Here is a 20,119-nt window from a genome sequence, read left to right on the forward strand (position 1 = left end):
TGTGAGATTTTTAGTTGTTTATTTCCAGAATTCATACTGCCCATTCACTAATGTTACCTTTTTCATAAATACTTACCACCACCGTCAAATTCTAAGTATTCATTATGACTGGAAAAAATGCACTTTTCATACATGAAAAGAGGGATCTTCTCCATGGTCCGCCATTTTGAATGTCCAAAAATAGCCATTTTTAGCTGCAAAAATGACTCTACTTGGACCATACTAGAAAATATTTGTTTATTACTTAGTAAACTTTCACGTAAAGATCAAATTTTGCAATAGGCAGCCCAGTTTCAATGAGCAGCATAGTTGCAGTACCTTTTTGACCATTTCCTGCACAGTGTCCCTTTAAGGTTGCTCTCCTCCTCTGCAGTCTGCCACTTGGGACTTGAACGGCCTGGCAACTTCAAAGCAACACTCTGGCATTGGAGCAATGTGATACCACTGAGCTAAAGGTCTAGGCTGACAGTTCAGCGGCATTGTACTGTATTTGTATGAGGCTTTGGGAGGGAGGTTTACTCAGTCTCTTACCTCCTCCAAATGGATTGTACAGCTCCACTTTGAATACTTTATCGAGTTCAGGAATTGCGTTGTCAACAACGGTGATGTTTATATGCTTATATCTCTCCCCGTCTTTGAAGTGTAGTGTGCCATTAACATCCTGTTTAAAAAAGAAGAACACAAAATGCATTTATTTTAATTTTGAAAAAAAAATAATGCAATCACAATTAACACTACAGAGAACACAAGTAGTTAAAGGAAACAAAACGATGAGCCGTAAGACAATGAAGTAAACGATTTGATAGCATCATGATTCCCCATTGGGAGTCGCTACTATACAGTACATGCAGGGTGCGATTTGTCGGAAAAACAGAAGGGGGTATATGTTTCAGATTTTAAGCAATATCAATAGAATTACATTGAACTGTGATAAAATCATGTAGAAAAAGTGGCGATATCAAGACCAGAAGGGGGGACAATCCCCAGTCCCCACCATCCCCCCCTACAAATTGCACCCTGAGTACATGGATGCATGGTGCATCAGTTTTGTTTAATGCTATGGTGCTATTATAGTGAAAGGTTGTTCATTTAGAATTCAAGAAAATCACAAATGTTTGACAAAAACCTTGTAATTTTCAGGGCTCCTGGCAGTGAGAGGAATGCTGCGGTATCCAACGGTAACCTCTCCTGTTAAGCCTTGTGCTCGGGCCACCGTTATCAGAACTACACCATCCTCCTCCATTACCGTGACCTGAGCATCCTGATGGGCAGGAAGGATCATTCCAGTTGGCAATGGGGTTGTCTGGAACTGCATCAGCCCTGGGAATGCAAACAAACAAACAAATAATTAAAAACAAACCAGATGTAAATGGCGATCAAAAAAGACTAATTGTATATGCATGCTTTGATATTTGTTGATAATAGCATGCTGCTTAAAAAATCCCATGTCAAGATAAGCATTTTATTATATTTATCCTTTGAATCAACAATTGAGAAACAAAAAGTTCGTACCATAGGGATTATCATTGGACTTGATTTTCACCACAGTGACAGCCTTTTCAGCGTCGATGCTCGCTCCACTTGTGGGCGTTGTTCCAGGTAGCCCATCCCCTGATGAGGCTGACACCAGGACCACCTGGAAACTCTCATCGAACTCCGGAATGTCATCATCCAGAACCAGCAAATTCAAAACCTTGAAAAGCCAAAAGGAGGTCACATTATGTATTTATCAGTCAAATAAACTCAAAAAATTGTCATCATCAAAAATCCCACATGGTATGGGTTTAAATGTTTGTTTTAAACCTCTTGAGAGAAAAAGAAGAAACAAAACAAAAAAACTCTAAACAACACAAACCACGACAGATGTTGTTTCACATAAGGCAAGCATTTATTCTCATTTTTCTTGGATTTGAAAATAATTTTGGCATTAGGAAATAATTTTCATATCCTAAATTGCCTAAAACCGGACGGTTTTAATCTGATATAGAGAGATTTATTCAAGGCCATTAGATATTTCATTATACAAATATTGTGTACACTATGCAATGCATGTTTAAACTGCATTTTCAGACAGGTTCAACTGCTTACCTCAAAACGCTGTCCAGGTAAAAAGACTACCGTACCACTAGCATTAGCAAAATCCGATGCAGCATCTGTTGAATCATTCTGAAAGACTGTGTAGTTAATATAAACATAATCCAGGCTTCCAAAAACGCGTTCAATGGTGCAGGCTATAACAGATCCCTCTTCTGATATCTATGAAATAAAGTAAAAATGCATGAATTCATGCAATTAGTTTCAATATCAGGACATTGTACTTTTTAAATTATAGGTGCATATTACTTTATATAAGGGCAAACACTGGGCATTTCACTTTTTTAACATAATTATTATAAATATGTTTTTTCTTGAAACCATAAAGATTAAAAATAAACACCTGATCCTCACAAAACTTCTGTTCAGTGCATGGTGTTTTTACTGTATGTTCATAACATTGTGATTTTGGTGAGTGCTTACATTTGGCAGGCACTCGCCGGAGAATCCAAACCGGCCATTGGCATTGTCACTCTTCTGTACTCGCAGGATGGCTGTGGGGCGAGGCACTGGAAGACGAGCCCCTCCACTGACCGAAAGCACCTGTAAGAAGAACAGCTCTTCCCCTTCCACCTCCTGGTCATCCAACACCTCCACCACAACAGTGCTCTCCGTCTCACCATGTCCATACTTGAAATACCCCGAAACAACTTGCAAGTCAAACCGTGATGGCTGACCGTACAACTCTCTGATCATAGGGTAGGTCAGTGGAGAGGAGTACAAGCGTAGGTCCTGCATCAAACCCCAGTAAAGCTCTTCCCCTACCGGGTTCGAGCCTATATGTAGTGGTCCAATTGCTGTATTTAAAAAAGAGCAATCAGAGAGATCAAATTGGCCCCCTGTCCAATGCTAGATGCAGCTGATGGTTGTGTGTTTGGCACCACCCACAGATGACCCAAAACACAGCAGACAAACACACAGATGGTAGATACACTTTCTGTAGACAAACAGACAGTCAGGATCAAATAGCCCAACCCTCTCCAGGTGGCCAGGCAATACAAATAATTGTCCAGATTAATGTATTTTCATTTAGTCAGACAATATCACAGCAAATTTATGCCATGATCGAAGATAAGTGGAATGTGAGACCTTTTTTGGGCTGTGACTTTGGTTTTTGGCAGACCAGTGTGTAAAACATTTAGCAACCGTGGAAACATGGCATGGCTTTTATGACAACATAATGTGTTATGTCCAAGTCCTTGGCATAGAAAACAATAGAACACTTGTCTAACTGTTAAATAGTTAAAAATACATACTAAATACTGCGCTGTTTAGACCTAGGAAATGTATGTGTAGCGCACTCTCCCTATGTCACTGTTAGAGCTACTGAGAGACACAGAAATCGAGCAATCTGCGTTAGTTCTGGCAGACCACGTAGTCAATGCGCCCTTTTGCCTATTGGCTGACGCCGACCCAACCCATACAACTCTCCACTAATCAGCTGCTCTTTGGTTAATCAGCTGCAGCTCGCAATTGGATGCTGACATATGGCACGCTTTATTTAAACTACCAAATTTGTTTTCCTGTCATTGCTTTTTGCTGCTTGTTTTGCTCCCACCACCTCCCCTGCTCCACCAGACTAATCGTTGTCAAACAATGTCATATTGTTGTTGTTGCTTGCTCTGTTCTAGGGGGTATTTTGCCTTTCCAGCTAAATGGAAGGCACGCCACCTGAGGATGCTGCTGTTCCCTGTATTGGCTTCCATGGAGCTCATGGAGAAGCCGGGGAACTTCCTCCGAACAGAGCCATACCCCCAAACACAAATGTATGCATTCAGAAATAAAGCTTCTGAAATATATCTCTGTTTCCCGTATCATTTTTGACTAGAGTGGATCTGACAGAAATAAAGAAACAAAAGGTTTAAAAAAATGTTGCTTAACATACGGTTAATTATTGCCTCCCCTTCAAGGCTTTTTGTTCCATCAGCCATAAGCTCTCCATCCAAAAAGAAGTGAATAGTCCCATTTTCCACAATGACGACAATTTGGATCCATTCCTTGTCCCCCATGGATTTGTTCATGGAGGCACTTGCTACTTGACTTTGGTTGAGCCCAACAGGCATATAAAACAGCATCATGCTTACAAGCGACTCATTCGCATGAATCTTTAAACCATAATAGAGTGTTCCATTGCCATCTCCTTTAGAAAAAGCGAATCCTTCTGCATTGGGTTGGGGTAATAGCCAAGCTGATATTGTGAAGTTGTCAAGATTGCTGGGCATGTCGAACAACTGCCGGCTTGCATCAATGGTACCAAATCCACCATGAAGGCCAGGAAACTCCATGACATCAGTACCAGCATAAGGAACTCTGCCATTAGGGTTTACAACCACCGACTGTGGAAAAGAAGCCAATAGAATAAGGTCCATCATTGGTGGCAAGCCATTTGGAAAATCTCCTGAAAAGATTTCCCATGCGACACGGACCTCTCCATATGTGCCTTGTAACCTGAGAATGTTTAAGGAGATGATGTTTGCGGTGTCATCTTCAGCCGTGGTGTCTTCTGCCACCACATGTCCCTTGATTTCCTCAGGAATCATTATAACTCCAAACGGGTCATCATTGAATGGTATCATGACAAGTACACTGAGATTTGCTGCAGCTAACTCAGCATCTACACCAGGATATCCACCTGTGTTGGGCACCAAGAGGAATAAAAAAGATAAAACGCGTTGTTCACCTAAATAAAAACAGCAAAAACTAAGTCCACCAGTGTGCGGTGATCCTTCTTTTTTTACTATGGATTACTGATAACTGCACTTCACCAGCACCTGGAACCTGGCTGTGCATAGGAGTTCCAGATCTTTGAGGAATAAAAAAGATGTTATATCTCTAAAAAATATGATCAGAATATAGATTGAGGGAAGAACTCATTTTTACCTGTAATGTTCACAAGTATTAGAGTGTAAAATTCATTGAATTCAGGCTCGCTGTCAGATATGGCCTCTAACACGATGGGGTACATGAGATCCCCCGAGGTAAATAACACAGAGCCTGAGGTGTTGCTGAACTCCATTCCAGATTCAAGAGGTGTAGTATTGGTAAACAGCTGCCAGAAGACACTAACATTGCCAAAGTATCCTCGGTCCCTTAAAATACTTGAAACAAAAGCACACAAGTGTTGCACTGTATTTATAACATAGACAAACATGCAGTTTGGGCAAAAAATGACAATATGCACTACCGGTCAAAGGTTTTAGAACACCCTACTTTTTCCAGTTACATACATAATCTCAAGTCATGCACATCCAACGAATAGCTTGAAATTGTACAAGGTTTGTGAGGAATTGGAAAAGGTTTGATTTCCCATCTAGCTGGACAAACAGTGAAAGCCAAGAGCAAAACATTATTACATGGGAATTCAAATTTTACATATTTATAGACATTACCTTGGCATACTAAAGAATGCCACTTTTCTGCCCTTTCAGCAGCTCATCATGGAAATAAATCGCAACTGGCTCAATCGTGGCGACACATTGATAGTCAAAAGATAAGAATACATTTTGGTCTATTTGGAAAAAGTCTACAAATTCATTCCATGATTACTTTTTTCAACACCAAATTGTTTATTTTCTTGTTCTCTTTCATTTCAGAAAACAATGCTACAGTAGACTGACTTTCAACTAAACCTGAAATTGTAACGCTGAAACGAACAGAAGTGTATGTACGCAAATGACAAAATAATGCAAAATTCAAATGAAGAGAAAAGTGAGTAACTCACTAGAAGCTGTTCGTTTTGCCCTCTTCTACGGGCTTCGAAGTAGAATCAAGGGAGAAAATACCACTGGCATCATCATTTGCCAAAATTACAATAGTTCCAGTGTCATTTCCATAAATCACTGCATCACCTAACCACATGAAGAGAAATAGTTATAGACTGTGTATGTATGGTAGTTCTTTGTTGAAAAAAAAAATCTCACACACCTAGATACATGAAACTTGCTGATGATGACGTGTAAACACCCTCCTGTGATGAACGCGACTATTTCTGCAGGCTTATCTTACATTTCCATCTGTCTGTATACAGGCAGGGTCACAAAACCATTATAACTGAAGGCTGAGGGTGTAAGCAAACCATTGGTGGTTTGCATTGCCTTGCATTGCCTTCTCCAACGCTATGACACATCAAATGACCACTGTTTGCTAACCATAGCCATTCTGCTTTCTTCACAGCCAGGCAGGCTTGTCATCATCCTGCCCAGCGCATGCAACATATTAACCATGCAAAATACTTATCTTACAATGACATACCCGTTGCATTAAACAAAATGATGTAAAGGAGTTCGTCCATTTCAGGAATATCGTCATCCTCCACCAAAAACGACAGATGCTTCATCCGCTCACCAGTATCAAATACAAGTGAATCATTGCTCAGAGGAGTAACATCTCCAAATGAGGCTCCGTCATAGCCAAATCGATACATATACATAACAGATGCAGGGCTATCGACTGGTCCAGTTCTAAACAGAGAGAAATTGGCTATTCCTCCTTCGGAGACCAGAACAATGTTTGGTTCTATTGCAATAATGAGGGGAAAAAAATGAAAATTTTCATTACTGTACAGAAATGTGAGAAACATACAAAAAAGCTTTTACTTTTTTTCCCAAATATCACCTCATGAGATGTGAATAACCCTGAAATGTTCCTCACACTTCAGAGCAACTGACGTGGAAGCAGAGTAGTGAAGACGAGTACTGTAGACATGGAAAGCTCAAAGATCTTAAGAATCAGTGTGTCAATTGAGTAGCCCCTGCAGTCAAGTCTTGCCCATACTAGCTTCAGCAAGAGAGTAACAAATCGGCAAAAGCCATAAACAGTATGTCATCACAAGGCCTTTACAGGATTTTTAACACAGGGTTCTATGGGAGCTGTAGAATGTTCAAGTAAATGTTAGAACTGGGGAAAAATCCTAACTCCTCAAAAGGTTATTGCTGTAAATGCTGTACAGGAATAGATTATGTACATGACAAAGATGATGAAACACTTACCTGTAAAGTAAATAGGGTAGTCATTTTCATAGATATGTAAAGTTACATTCCGATTGTTCCCCAGTCGAGCACCACCATTTGCAAACAGAAGAGAAATAGTGAAGTTTTCCATGCCCTCTGGAATCTTAGGGGGAAAAAAACAACAATAGCACATATGAGCGTACATACATACAGTGGCAAGACAAGGTATGTGAACTTTTGGGAATTACTTATTTCTGCATGAATTTATTTAACCCTGGCTGCTCATTTTCAGCCTTGGTTCACGACAAATACATAATCGGCTATTACGAAATCTCAAAAGTCAGGATATACACGACTCCATTCACTTCCATTCAAGATTTTATGGAGTTGCGACCCATGTCACAAGTAGACGGGCATGAATTACGCATCCCATTGGCCTAAAGTTGTGATTAAAAGAAGTGTCAGTAAATGACTGTGCAAGAGGGGTTCCCCATAACAGAAAGGGCTGTTGTATGCATTTGGAAGCCACATTAAGTGTCATATGGTGAAACTCAGTGCGGGGGGGATTTCAATGAAGGTGACAATTTCACACACACACACACACACACACACACACACACACACACACACACACACACACACACACACACACAAACATAGGTTGCATAACATACTGTTGCTCCACCTTAGTGAATGGGTGAATGCATAATATGGGTTTATGGCATGCACAAAAAGTCATGTGCACATGTACGTATGGTTGTAGGAGTGCATGTAATCTTGAAAGATATTTACCACACCTCATCAGGTTCAGAATAGAGTGTGAGATTTTTCACATATTCCCCTTCAGAAAACTCCACGGATCCTTGGACTGGACTCACATCTCCAGACATCCCAGGTTCCAAGTTCCACATGACAGACACATTTCCATATGTCCCCCTCTTCCTCACGATTGGGTAGGAGGCTACAAAAACACAAACAGTATGTATACCGGTAATTTATTCTTTGTTTACTCAAGGATGGCATTAGCTGTGTAGCTAAATGGAATCATTTGATATTATATCTAAAATGACAAATACTGGGGGGCGCTGTGGTGCAGCGCGCTAAGCCCCCCACATTTGGGCTTGCATGCCCATGGGGACCCCGGTTCGAGTCCGGACGGGGTCATTTCCCAATCCTCCCCCATCTCTCTCACCCACTCATTTCCTGTCAGCATCTCATACTATCCTGTCAATAAAGGCATAAAAAGCCCCTAAAAATATTTAAAAAATAAAAAAATAAAATTACAAATACTAATGTGATCACTGACCTGAATGATGATGCATGTCCTTGCTTTCATCGATGACCAGACTCAAATTAGATTGGGCAAACTCTATGACCCCAAAAGGATCTTCATTCTGGCGAACGGTAATGCGGATCTCCCTGTTGTTTCCAAGGTGACTGGCAGGGGTGCTGTGACTGCTCAACACTACTAAAAAGGTTTCATCCAGCTGTAATTATATGTGCATAAGAGGTATGAGGACCAATTCTCAAATCGATGCCTAAAATTATGTCTATGAATCAATTACACTTTGAAATCTTACAAATCATTTCTAATAAAATTAGAAATTACACATTAAATATGTATATATTGATTTCCTCAATTCCATCAAAAACATTACACTTTCATAGATTATACTGTAGGTTTATAGTCTGTATAGTACAGTGTCTGTGTCAGTGTGTGTATGCGTGTGTGTGTGTGTGTGCGTGTGTGTATGCGTGTGTGTGTGTGTGTGCGTGTGTGTGTGTGATGTTACCTCAGGAAAGCCGTCCTCCTTGGCCACCAAAGCCACCACCACACTCTGCTCTCCTGGCTGGAACTCCAGAATACCTGTGGCTCCATAGAATTCTTCGGTCCCCAAGGGTTCCATTCTGTAGCGGATCAGCTGGCGTAGCAGTTGGCCTTGTGAGCGTACAACATGTAGTTCAACCACCTCCCCCTCCTTAAAATGAGAAGAAAACCATTAACCCGCTTAGCGCAGAGCCTCTGTCATAACCTTATTGTCACCAAAATGTTAATGACCACGAATTAATGTGTTACTTAATACACTCTGCATTGTCGTAGCAATGTTGTTATGATGATAGTTGACTGTTTTCAGCAAATAGTAAACAGGCCCGTTGAGTGCAGTAAGGGGCTACTGTTAATTAAAGACCACTATAATGGCCTAATGGTTGAGATCAGAAGTTTGTAAGTTCGGAGTCTGTACAAGTAGGAAAAAATGTAGGAGCTCTTCTACACCCTCAATCCTGGCTGATATGTCTAAGCACTTCAACCAATATCTTGCATCTAGTGTAGAAATACCTCCAAGTAATTCTGAATGAAAGTGAACATGCACCATGCAAAGTAAATAAAAAGAATGCGGTAAAAAATCAGACTGTAATACATTAGTGATGTTTTTGTTTCCACACAAGACAAGTGTATACAACCTGCTATGCTATTTGTAGTCATCAACTAAGGCGATAGGCATCCTTACTAAGACGATATGAAATAAATTACAGACGCCTCATATGGTCAAGATGACAGCGGCTTTGTGTATGCCAGGCATGCGATTTGGGAATATACCTCTGGCAGTCGGAGGCGCCTCACTTACATCAATAATCCAAGGTCCTCTGGAAACTGCAGCAAACTCAAAGACTCCTCCAGGATCGTCATTCTCCATGATGACAATGTGGCGCGTTGTGAAGCCACTCTTCAGAATCTGGTTCTCTGTATTTGAACTGTGCAACATAAAGACATGTCCACACACAGACTTCATTTCACTACATGAAAAATGCACCCCTATAAAATATTGACATTATGGCAATTTCAGTATTGTAATGACGGTAACAATAATATTTCATTTAAAGTTGTGAGCAAATCTTTTGTATCCCCATAGTGTATTTGTTTCCAGATTTTAAAAAAACTTGTTGATAGCAGTCATTCTCACAGGTAATTCAAGAGAGATGTCTTATTTCAGGAGTGAATAATTCTCACCTGAACTGTATATTCCCATCTAGATAATGTAAACCATTACACTGGAATAAAATCCTACAACAAAGACCCCAATATCCCTAGCTTTTGAAAATACAAACTTTGAAGATACATTATTTAACACTTACCCAAAGTAAACTACAAACCGTGCCGTCACTACCCTGCAAAAAGATAAGGTTAAGTAACATGAAAAATATAGCAAATATAGCAATAGCAATAAGGTTTGTATACCACATTATCGTACATAACGGTCATTCAATGTGCTTGAGAGGAAAGAAAGAGAAGAGAAAAAATATTTAGAGTAGAACATATTTTAGAGAGTAGATAACTAACTTTCACCAAAGGCAAATGAAATTAATGCTTGGCATGTTGACTTTGTACGTATGCTCCATCTTGTAATGTATGTACTGAATGTTTTGAAAATGGCAAATACAGTATCTTCTATTCAGCTGTCCTATAATACAAGTGGTGCCTGCTTGGTGCATTCTGCAGGCTATGTAGCCACACCAAACATCTGCTGATTGAACCCAGTATTAGATAGAATGCAGTTTGTTCCAATTATGCCACAAATGCCAACCAACATACATACAAAAATTGCCCTCACATTGTTTGTAGCCTACAGTCAGATATGTCAAGCACAACCTCAGTGTTTTCCATACATTGAGGAAATTATGGTGCAAGGCCATAGTTTAAATTTGGCCGCCATAGTTTCTGACAATGTACAAAAAAACTATTTGAAAAACGATTTCCTTCTTATTTTCCTCCTGGAGTAAATACATCATACAGAGAAAACCATGAGTGCATGAAAGACCGATGGGATCAAAAGCCTAATCAAGTTGTTGTAGTTAACTTCGCTTTGGGAGCAATAAAAAAACATCACAGAAGGGACAGTTGAGATGAGTTTACTGACACACCCCAGGCTTTGTTTTACAGTTGTATGATAATGAGTTAGGCAACAGGCCTTCATTGACACAGCAGAGGAGACATAGGGCTGCATATAGAAATGAATGTGAATAGACATGAATGTGTAATATGCTGTTCAGCCCTTTTACTGAGAGGAATTTTGATTTTGTAGAATGCAGGCGTGTGTGGGGGAAAAGACATAGCCTACTCTCTTAGACCCTTTTTGTCTGTGCGTTAACAATTTCACAGTGCTCCTAAATTCTTATCTGTGCCCCTATTTTGATTTGTTTTTGGTTTTCATTGCATAGACCCCTGCATGAGGGACGAATGAAAAGTGTGTCGCAAACAGAAATGATTCACTGTACTGCATGTTTTATGTAAATGATAATGTACTTCTATACATGTCATGGGTCAAATCTTATGTAATTTCTCAAAACATAAATGGCTGGAATGTAGGTCTATAGTTTCTCCATGCGCCAATGTCATACTAAACTCATTGTTTCGCCGTTTTGTGTTTACGCCGCATACATTTAAATTTAAAAGTAAAGTAAGGTACTACTATTTTGAACATGTAACGAGCACACACTACTTTTACAAAGAAATTTCCCCAACACTGTCAGTAGTGTATAGATGCAGTACCTATCTAAAGTGAGAATCACAGTTTCATTGATCTCTGGGATGTCATCAGCAAGGACTGTGATATTGATATCAGCATCACTCTCTCCCGCAAGGAAAATGACTGAGCCACTAAAAGGTGAAATGTCATCAGAGGTAACGTCCACATCATTTTCCCCAGTGGGGTGCAGACTCCAAAACACCTCAGCCATTCCTTCTGTTCCATCTCGACGTAGTGAAATGACCACCTGGAAATTAGATGGAAATTAGAAATTAGATTTAACATTGAGGAAATTATCTTGTGCCATGTACCAATAACTTCCCATGCACCAATAATCTTAACAAGGTGAACAAACCTCAAAGTGTAAAAAAAACAGAGCAAATAAAAAGGCTCCAACCAACTAATGTAGTGCCTTGTACAGTAGAGAGTACCTTGCACAAGACCAGGAATGAAAGTAGACCATAAAAGTGAAAGTACTCTACTATAAGATGTTTGGTAACACTATAGCTTGAAATCGGTTTGATTTGAATGTACATGAAAGCACTTTGTGTAAATACATTTAAAAATGAAATACTTTATTAAAAGAATGTTTACCAGACTAGAGTTGGTATCCTCTGGTTCCAGTACCACCACTGTCTTATTAGAGGTAAAACCAATCTCTCCATTGGCGAATTCTGAAGTCACAGTCAGGTTTGTTTGCGTAGGCCCACCAAAACGTGGACTAATAGATGACACTCGGGGAAGAATGTTCAGCAGTTTCAAGCTTGTCATCTGGAAGCATTTTTAAAAATAGTGTTAGCTGCCTAAACTACACCGACTTGCATGCACACGCACACACGCACACACACACACACACACACAATAACTTGAATAGTCCATTTTAAAATGCTTACTTGAATGATGAAGCGGGCCGCGTTTTGTAAGAAGGCATCGTTCCGTATTGGCAAAGTTACTTCTGCAAAGTGCTGATTCGGCTCAAACAACACACTAACGACATTGCTGCCGTTGATCACCCCCCCTGAGGAGAAGTCTACGGGCCGAGCAGGATGATAGGAAACACTGACTGTGAGCTCCACCTGCCCCAGCGCACCTCCCTCACGCAGGAAACCCATGGACAGGAGACGTCCAGTGGGCTCATTCAGAATGTGGGGGCCCTCATCTGGATGGAAGAGGAAGCGGCCGTACACATCGTCACTGTCTTGCAAATAGAACACCATCTAAGGGGAAAAGCACAGGAGCAGTATTGTAAAGGAAGCGTATAGAACAAGGATTTTTATAGATATAAAAGAAAATTATGATTTTTTTCTTGGCCTTCTTTTTAGCTTGTTAAGTAGATGTCTGAATTCAATGAAGGATATTCAAAAGAGGTGGGACCATCTCAAAGGGGAAAAAGGAAGAAACATTATGAATCCATTTTGCCAAGTGTTTTGCAAATTTAACAAGAAATAGGTAATAACTAAAATACACCCCCAAAATAGAGTTATCTAGCGATTCAGCACTTACCTTTGTACCATTTCTAGCTAGTAATTTATTCATTGAGCTTTTGTTTATACAGTTGAGGACGATATTATTAGCCCCCCTCCTGAAATTAGACATTTCTCTTGATTTCTCTGTAAGAATGACCATTATTAACCGTTTCTGTTATTCTGGAAACAAATACACTGGTGGAGATAATGTTCAATGAGTTGAATTTGGATTTTTCTATTGTTACGATGAGTTTAAACAAAAAAGGGCAAAAATGACAAGGACAAAATTATTAGCCCCCTGATCATTAAAAGTCAATATGGTGCCATTTATGAACCAAAACTGACAACAGGCTCTGATAAGTTGCTACCTAGGTTGGCACATGCCCCACTAGGGATTTTGGCCCATTTCTTCACTGCAAAGTGTTCTAGCTGGTCCAAATCGCATGGATGCTGAGCATAGACATTAACCACAGACTCTCAGTGGGATTGAGGACTGGACTATGAGCGGGTGATTCCAATATCTTGGTTTTAGTGTCCTTCAAGAACCTCTGAACTAATCTAAATGCATGCTTTGGGTTACAATGTTGTTGGAAGACCCAGCAATCCATATTCAGACCCAGACTCCCTGTGTCTGAGGCTGAATAACAGACTAAACTTAATGCCCCACCACTATGTGTAACTGTGGAAACTGCTTAGCCTCATTGACCAAAGAAGCATTGGACACCTGCTTAGATGATTGCTATTGACCTGGCCTCACCTGGAGGTTTTTCCCCCACCAAGAAAGACAGTTGTTAGGGCTTGTCATCATATTGGGCTTCGGGGCCATCATCATAGAAGAACCCCTTTACTAAAGGCAGTGCATATCAGAGTGTTATTGAGCTTTGCCTGTGAACATTTGAAAGTCAAAAATGAGTTTTGAATGTCTCTGCTTTCATCTGATGATATTCAATTGCACCTGCATGGATGCATGAATTCTGCTTCTGTCAGGTTAAGAAAGGGATAGTCCTTGAATCGTTATAAGATGGTTTTCACAATTAAACATGGTGGTGGATGCATCATTCTGTGGCAGCCTCAGCCACAGGAAACCTTGTTTGGGTGTACGGCACCATAAAAACTGAAAATTATCATAGAATGTGGAAAGTGACCTTGCAAAAATAGGAGCTAAGATCTTCACTGGATCTTTCAATAAGATAATAACCCAAAACTTGCATCCAAAATAGTTCAAATGTTCTTCAAGGATACTAAAACCATGGTCATGGAGTGGTTCAGACCTCAATCCTTTAGATAGTGTTTGAAGAGTGCTGAAAATGAATGTCCATCCTCAACATCCATGCAATTTGGACCAGCTTAACTATTTGCGATGAAAAAAATGGCCCAAAATCCCTGGTAGGACATGTGCCAACATAGTTAACAACTAATCAAAGTGCCTGGTGTCAATTTTTGTTCATAAATGGCACTGTATTGACTATTAATGATAAGGGGGCTAATAATTTTGTCCTTGCCATTTTTAGACTTTTTTGTTTAAACTCATTGTGAAAATGGAAAAGTCCAAATTTAACTTATTGGATACTATCTCCATGGTGTATTTGTTTCCAGAATAACACACATTTATTAATAATGATCATTCTCAATGATCAATGAAGAGATATGTCTAATTTCAGGAGGGGGGCTAATAATATTGCCTCAACTGTATAACTGCAAAAATTAAAGTACTCTAAAACATTTCACTGGTAATGTACAGTATATCTTTTCCCTATGGGATGGACCAGTGTCGTTCAACAAAAAAAAGATTTGCCAAATGACAAATTGCAAACCAAATAATGCACTTTTAAATATTTTGAAAAGGTGAGGAAACCTGAGGGAGTAAAATACAACAACATTTCGTTGCACTTGTTAAAATTACAAATACAAAGATATTCTATATTCTTCACAAACCTCCATTGGCTCATCCACCTCTGCTCCACCAGTGACTGAACTAGGCAGCAGCTTGAGGAGAAAGACCTCAGCTTCCTCAGGCAGGTCATCTTGAGTGATGTTGAAGGAGAGAACAGCAGTCATCTGATTGGCTGAAAATGTCAGAATTCCGGATGCAGGACTCAAGTCATCCGTCACAGGTGAGTCATCGCTCCCATTTCGGGTTACTGTGAAGTTCACTGTAACATCTCCATGCATTCCACCATTTCTCACAACAGCAATCTGTTCAAATCTGGAGGGTGGGGTATATACACAAGTCATTTAAAATAGTTACAAATCAGGGATACCACAATTATTTGTTTTTCATTTACCTCATGCTGAGATCCTCGTTGACAACAATTGGGTCCAGTGCAGCAAGAGTGCTGATCGACAGCACCCCATGGGGCTTGTCATTGGGCTCAATGGTGACGTGGATGGAGCTCGGTGACATCAGAACAGCATCGCCCCGCAGCGTTTCCTCCAAGAGGATCACTTGAAACGACTCTGCAATCTCTGGCATGTCATCATCAATGATCCTGAAATGCAACTGGGTTGCGTGAACTCTTGGAGGGAAAACCACGACTTGTCTGGATTGGAGGTCAATAAAATCCACACCAGCAGTGGCCACACTGGTAGAACTGTTACTACTAACAACCATGTAAGTAACAGAGACCTCGTCGTCATCAGAACCAATTGGCTGATCATTTTCCAAGCGTCCACGGGTGATGGTGATATTGATGACACCAACTGATTCTGGTACAGCCATGTAAGAGTGGGATATGCGCACTGGTGCATCATTACGGACTATAAGAATACTTCTACTGGAGGCGTTTGGGTTCAGGAGCGCACCGCCTTTCGCTTCAATCAGCTGCACAGTGAACATTTCATCGTCTTCTGGTATCTGTCAGAATGGAAACAATGAGAAAGGGATCACAGCCTAAGCAAACCATTCAGAAAAACAATAAGTATACTTCAGTGATCCAGAGGTGAAGCCATATCATGGTGTAGTGCCGAGTCCCCCTGGACTGGACAGTGTGTCGGGATTCCCTCTCTGTGTCTGTATACATGTGAAGTGGCGATTGTGCCTGAGTGTGTGAATGTTGTTTCCCACTGTCTTCTAGAATTCTGTGAGCGTGCCAATCAATTTGGGATGGGTTAATTGGGAGGAGGTGTCTGGGTGGGAATAATTAAGGGTTCAGATAGGACAGAATATTTATAAGGCTAAGATATTTATATTTGGTCAGGGTTTTAAGACATTTACTAACTTGCTCAGGGGAACTTAATTGTGAGTGGGTGTGTTAGTAATTTGTGTAGTGTTTCAGTTTAGTTGGCGTTTATTGTTTTCTTGGGGGACACTTTTTGCCCCGTATAGCCTGTGAAAGGGTAGGCAATATACTGTAGATGAAAACTGTATCTGCTGCCTCCATCTACAACACTAAGGGGAACTCATACTGTGTTCCAATATGTCTGTTAATGCTGCATAACATTTGGAATGGTATTTACAGAGTTTGTGTTTCGTTTTTTTTATGCAAAGAGACTATTAGAAAGAATGTCCTGAATCTCAGAAAAGGCTGAAAAAAGGGTTGAGTGAGCAATGCAACTGGATTTTGGACTCGGCAGTAATTCTCCTTCAAAAGCTTATCGCACAACAAAAAAAACATTGCTCATCTTCATTTGGTGCAAATCCATCCACTGGTTCAACAGTCATCGCACTAACAAAAAATCAGCCATGTTGAAAGCGGACCATGAAAGTGGTGGCCTTCAAATTGTAATCAGTTCATATACCTGCTATGTAGTATTAGAATACAACCTTTGGCACAAATCTATCCACCACATTTTCACAGAGTACATACCGTCAGAATTTGTTTCAGCATGTGAGTGTTTTTAAGTTCTATGTCAACACCAACCCTACCAAAAGAAAGGTCATCAGAAACTTGTAACTTTTCATTAGTAGTCATCTGTGGAGCATAGGTGGGTATCACCAAAAAAATCTTGTTTCTGATGAACAAAAGTTTTTTGATTTGTCAAGGTAAGATAATTACATGCACAAAATCACATACAATATGCACATATAGTGATTACCTTGTCATCCTGAATAAGAACAGTGAACATCGCGGAAGCCTGCCCAGGACGAAATGTGACATTGCCTCTCTCGGGAGTGATATCCTCTGTTACAGGGTGTGAACCATCAGATATCTGCCAAATCACACAAGTTAAAACCTTAAAATGACAAAGATAAAGAAACTCACTTCAGCTGCTTTCACAGACTCTAATAGACTTCAATAAAATTAGATAATAAAAAGTAATCTCAAACTGTAAACGGTACATTCACACACAAGGGTCGCATGTATGGGTGCAACGGATGCTCACTAGCAGAGTTGCCGTGGAAAGTTAGTAAACCTCCCTCCCTAAGCCTCATACAGTGTCAATGCCGTTGGGCTGGGGGACTTGTCCTTAAGTCCAGCGGTATCGTACTGTGCCTCCCATTGCCGGACCATTGTAGTTGACGAGGTCGCACGTTCGTGCCCCAAGGGGGACGAACAGGTGCAAGATGACCTCCGTCACATGGGGACGGGGTGCTGTGTTGTAGTCACTAGTCATCAGGGGCAAGGTAGGCTAACAGTATGTCTTACCGGTATCATACCTACCCAAAAAAAGTCACTTGGAGTCGTTTTGAATTTTATAGGCTAATGAAGGCTAATGCCATAAACAGGAAGACATCTAATCGTTAAATGGCTAGAGAGAAGGTGCAAGGTTATACTTTCTCAGCAATTAGGCTAGGCCCTATGACGTCAGCTTCCCAACCATCTGCACCGAAGTTGGCGTGAAGGTTGCCCAATGATGGAATTCCACCGGCAATCTTTCCAACCACAAGCCAACCAATGCCGCTGGTGGGCCAACGTGTGCTTTTTATCTGGGTATGTATCAGAACCTTACCTTTTAAACGAATACTTTTTTTGGTCTCCATCAATTTTACATTCCAAGAAATTCAAATAAAATACTTAGCATAGCATTACATTCTGGTGGTTAAGTTGCAAAATAGACATACCGTATCAATAAAAAAATGAGACAACATTGTTATGTAAATTACACCTGAAAGTTCACGGTCACACTCCCATAAGTTCCCTTCTCCCGGATCAGAGTCAAAGCTACTTCCTGGTTTCTGCCTTGCGCTTCAGTCAAAGTAATCATATCAGACTGTGAAAAAAAAGATAATGGAAATATCAGAAAACCACAAGTCCATTGACTCATGATAAAAATGCACACACAACCATGATCCTTGATCTTTAATGTTAAATATGATGAGGTTTGTAAGAGTTAGGGTAATCCCATTGACCTCTGTCTTCCATTTGTACACAACAATGGCAGCTCATGGAGCCTTTGACACACAGATCACCATTGACATAGTTCCAAAATAGTTCCAGGAAGTAAGCGTCAAACACGGAAAGTGCAGTTCAGATAGTTGTAATTCATTTTTACTTCATCACTCTAGCGAAATAAAAGCCTCTGTCTAGAATTACTTGGATCTACATGAATCATGTCCCCAACTGTTGTCCAGTCTTGCACTTTAAATGTCTGTATGAGCAATGTCTACGTCCATACTGTCTATGTCCATGTATGAGTACTGTCTATGTCTATACTGTCTATGTCCTTACCTAGATTAGTCTATGTCTGCATGGGAGAGCAAGAAACGCAATTTCAAATTCTTTGTATGACCAGTGCATGTAAAGAGATTGACAATAAACTTGACTTGACTTGACTTGACTTGAACCGACTTCCTGTACCCCTGTTGTCACAACTCTGAATTCCATGGCTCTGATTCTACCTATTAGGCTACCTAATGGGGTTTGTAATACCTTTACTCAGCTGAAAGAACTAACACCAGGAGCAATGAAAGTTCATGAATTTCTGCTTACCGGTTCCATTTATCCACCAGCCACCACTTCAGATAAACACATTAAAAGTTTTTTTCTGCTTCATGACTACTGCTGAAGTCAAAATGGTTGATCAATGTATCAATACAATATACAACATAAATTATCTACTTCTGCACTGATTTAGCCTTTCGTCATCAACTTACTGAATTGAAGGAAATGACACCAAAGGCATTGTCGTTTGACAGAATGGTGATCACGGCCTGGTTTGGGCTCCCAATAAAAACTCCATCAGATTGGCTCTGGAGTCACAAAAAGACAAGCCTCAGGAATCCAAAGCACGCATGACGACATAGCATACATACATAAGTACATCCATCCATCCATACATACATACACATACTGTACATACATACATACATACATACATACATACATACATACATACAAACATCTTAATTATCCATCGTTGTAGCATCAAGGCAAGATTAATTTGTCTAACAAGGGTGTAAAATTAACTTCTGACCTATCTATACCGCCTAGAATTTTTTTGTTGTGTGTTGCCAGCGTGCACATTTTTTGTTAACGAAAGTCACATAGTATATTTTTAAGTTGGCCTATATTTAAGGCATCCTCTTGTGGAAAAAAAGCTGTGTTGTATTGCAGTATCAATAGTATTTCGCGAATTTAGAAATAAGAATGTGTGTACAGACAATACAGCAGAAGTTCCATTACTAGTAGGCAATACAACCACCACTAACCTGGAGTTTAAGACTGAAGATAAATGTTTCATCAGCTTCTGGCAAGTCGTCATCACGTACTGCAATGAAGACAGTCTTTCTTGTCTCAGTCGCAGTGAGGAAAGCTACTGCCGTTGTAGCCTCAAAATCATTTGTGTCCTCTCCCTCCAGCTGTAGTGGCAAAAGCAAGATGTAGCAGTCATGATGCGTAAAAAACAAACACAGTGAAAGTAACTTATGGCTATTTGAGTCAAACTCAAATAGCCAACTCAAAAAAACTGAAAATAAGAAAATCTTACCAGAACAAGTGCTGTGATATTTTCATGGTTTCCTACCCTTTCCACCACAAGTCGTACAACTGTGTGACTGGTTTCATTCACAAGGAAGTTCGTCTGGCCCTGAAACCTCAATTCAACAGGTAGTAACTGGATAGGTGGCAGGAATAGCAAGATTGCCATTCCAGTTATTGTGGACGCTGCAACCATTCCTGTTGGAAAAGGGAAAAAAATCAGGTTC

General features: G+C 40.2%; 1 protein-coding gene across 1 annotated transcript in view; it reads right to left on the bottom strand.

Annotated features, from left to right (window-relative positions):
* The window catches only part of adgrv1 (adhesion G protein-coupled receptor V1), a 108,150-nt gene that overhangs the window by 86,433 nt on the left and 1,598 nt on the right, over window positions 1-20,119 (bottom strand). Inside the window, exons 2-25 of the mRNA XM_063187633.1 lie at window positions 19,903-20,028; window positions 19,625-19,774; window positions 19,070-19,165; window positions 18,082-18,186; window positions 17,071-17,184; window positions 15,321-15,889; window positions 14,971-15,241; window positions 12,463-12,786; window positions 12,164-12,340; window positions 11,593-11,816; window positions 9,671-9,797; window positions 8,837-9,022; window positions 8,350-8,530; window positions 7,841-8,004; window positions 7,083-7,206; window positions 6,346-6,609; window positions 5,816-5,942; window positions 4,975-5,192; window positions 3,980-4,726; window positions 2,518-2,891; window positions 2,089-2,256; window positions 1,513-1,693; window positions 1,127-1,320; window positions 532-661 (exon numbers count right to left, since the gene is read on the bottom strand). Coding sequence (XP_063043703.1) covers window positions 532-661; window positions 1,127-1,320; window positions 1,513-1,693; window positions 2,089-2,256; window positions 2,518-2,891; window positions 3,980-4,726; window positions 4,975-5,192; window positions 5,816-5,942; window positions 6,346-6,609; window positions 7,083-7,206; window positions 7,841-8,004; window positions 8,350-8,530; window positions 8,837-9,022; window positions 9,671-9,797; window positions 11,593-11,816; window positions 12,164-12,340; window positions 12,463-12,786; window positions 14,971-15,241; window positions 15,321-15,889; window positions 17,071-17,184; window positions 18,082-18,186; window positions 19,070-19,165; window positions 19,625-19,774; window positions 19,903-20,028 — 5,341 coding nt within the window. The remainder of the gene's footprint in view (window positions 1-531; window positions 662-1,126; window positions 1,321-1,512; window positions 1,694-2,088; window positions 2,257-2,517; window positions 2,892-3,979; window positions 4,727-4,974; window positions 5,193-5,815; window positions 5,943-6,345; window positions 6,610-7,082; window positions 7,207-7,840; window positions 8,005-8,349; window positions 8,531-8,836; window positions 9,023-9,670; window positions 9,798-11,592; window positions 11,817-12,163; window positions 12,341-12,462; window positions 12,787-14,970; window positions 15,242-15,320; window positions 15,890-17,070; window positions 17,185-18,081; window positions 18,187-19,069; window positions 19,166-19,624; window positions 19,775-19,902; window positions 20,029-20,119) is intronic.

Source organism: Engraulis encrasicolus, chromosome 21, assembly GCF_034702125.1.
Source record: "Engraulis encrasicolus isolate BLACKSEA-1 chromosome 21, IST_EnEncr_1.0, whole genome shotgun sequence".
Taxonomy (NCBI): domain Eukaryota; kingdom Metazoa; phylum Chordata; class Actinopteri; order Clupeiformes; family Engraulidae; genus Engraulis; species Engraulis encrasicolus.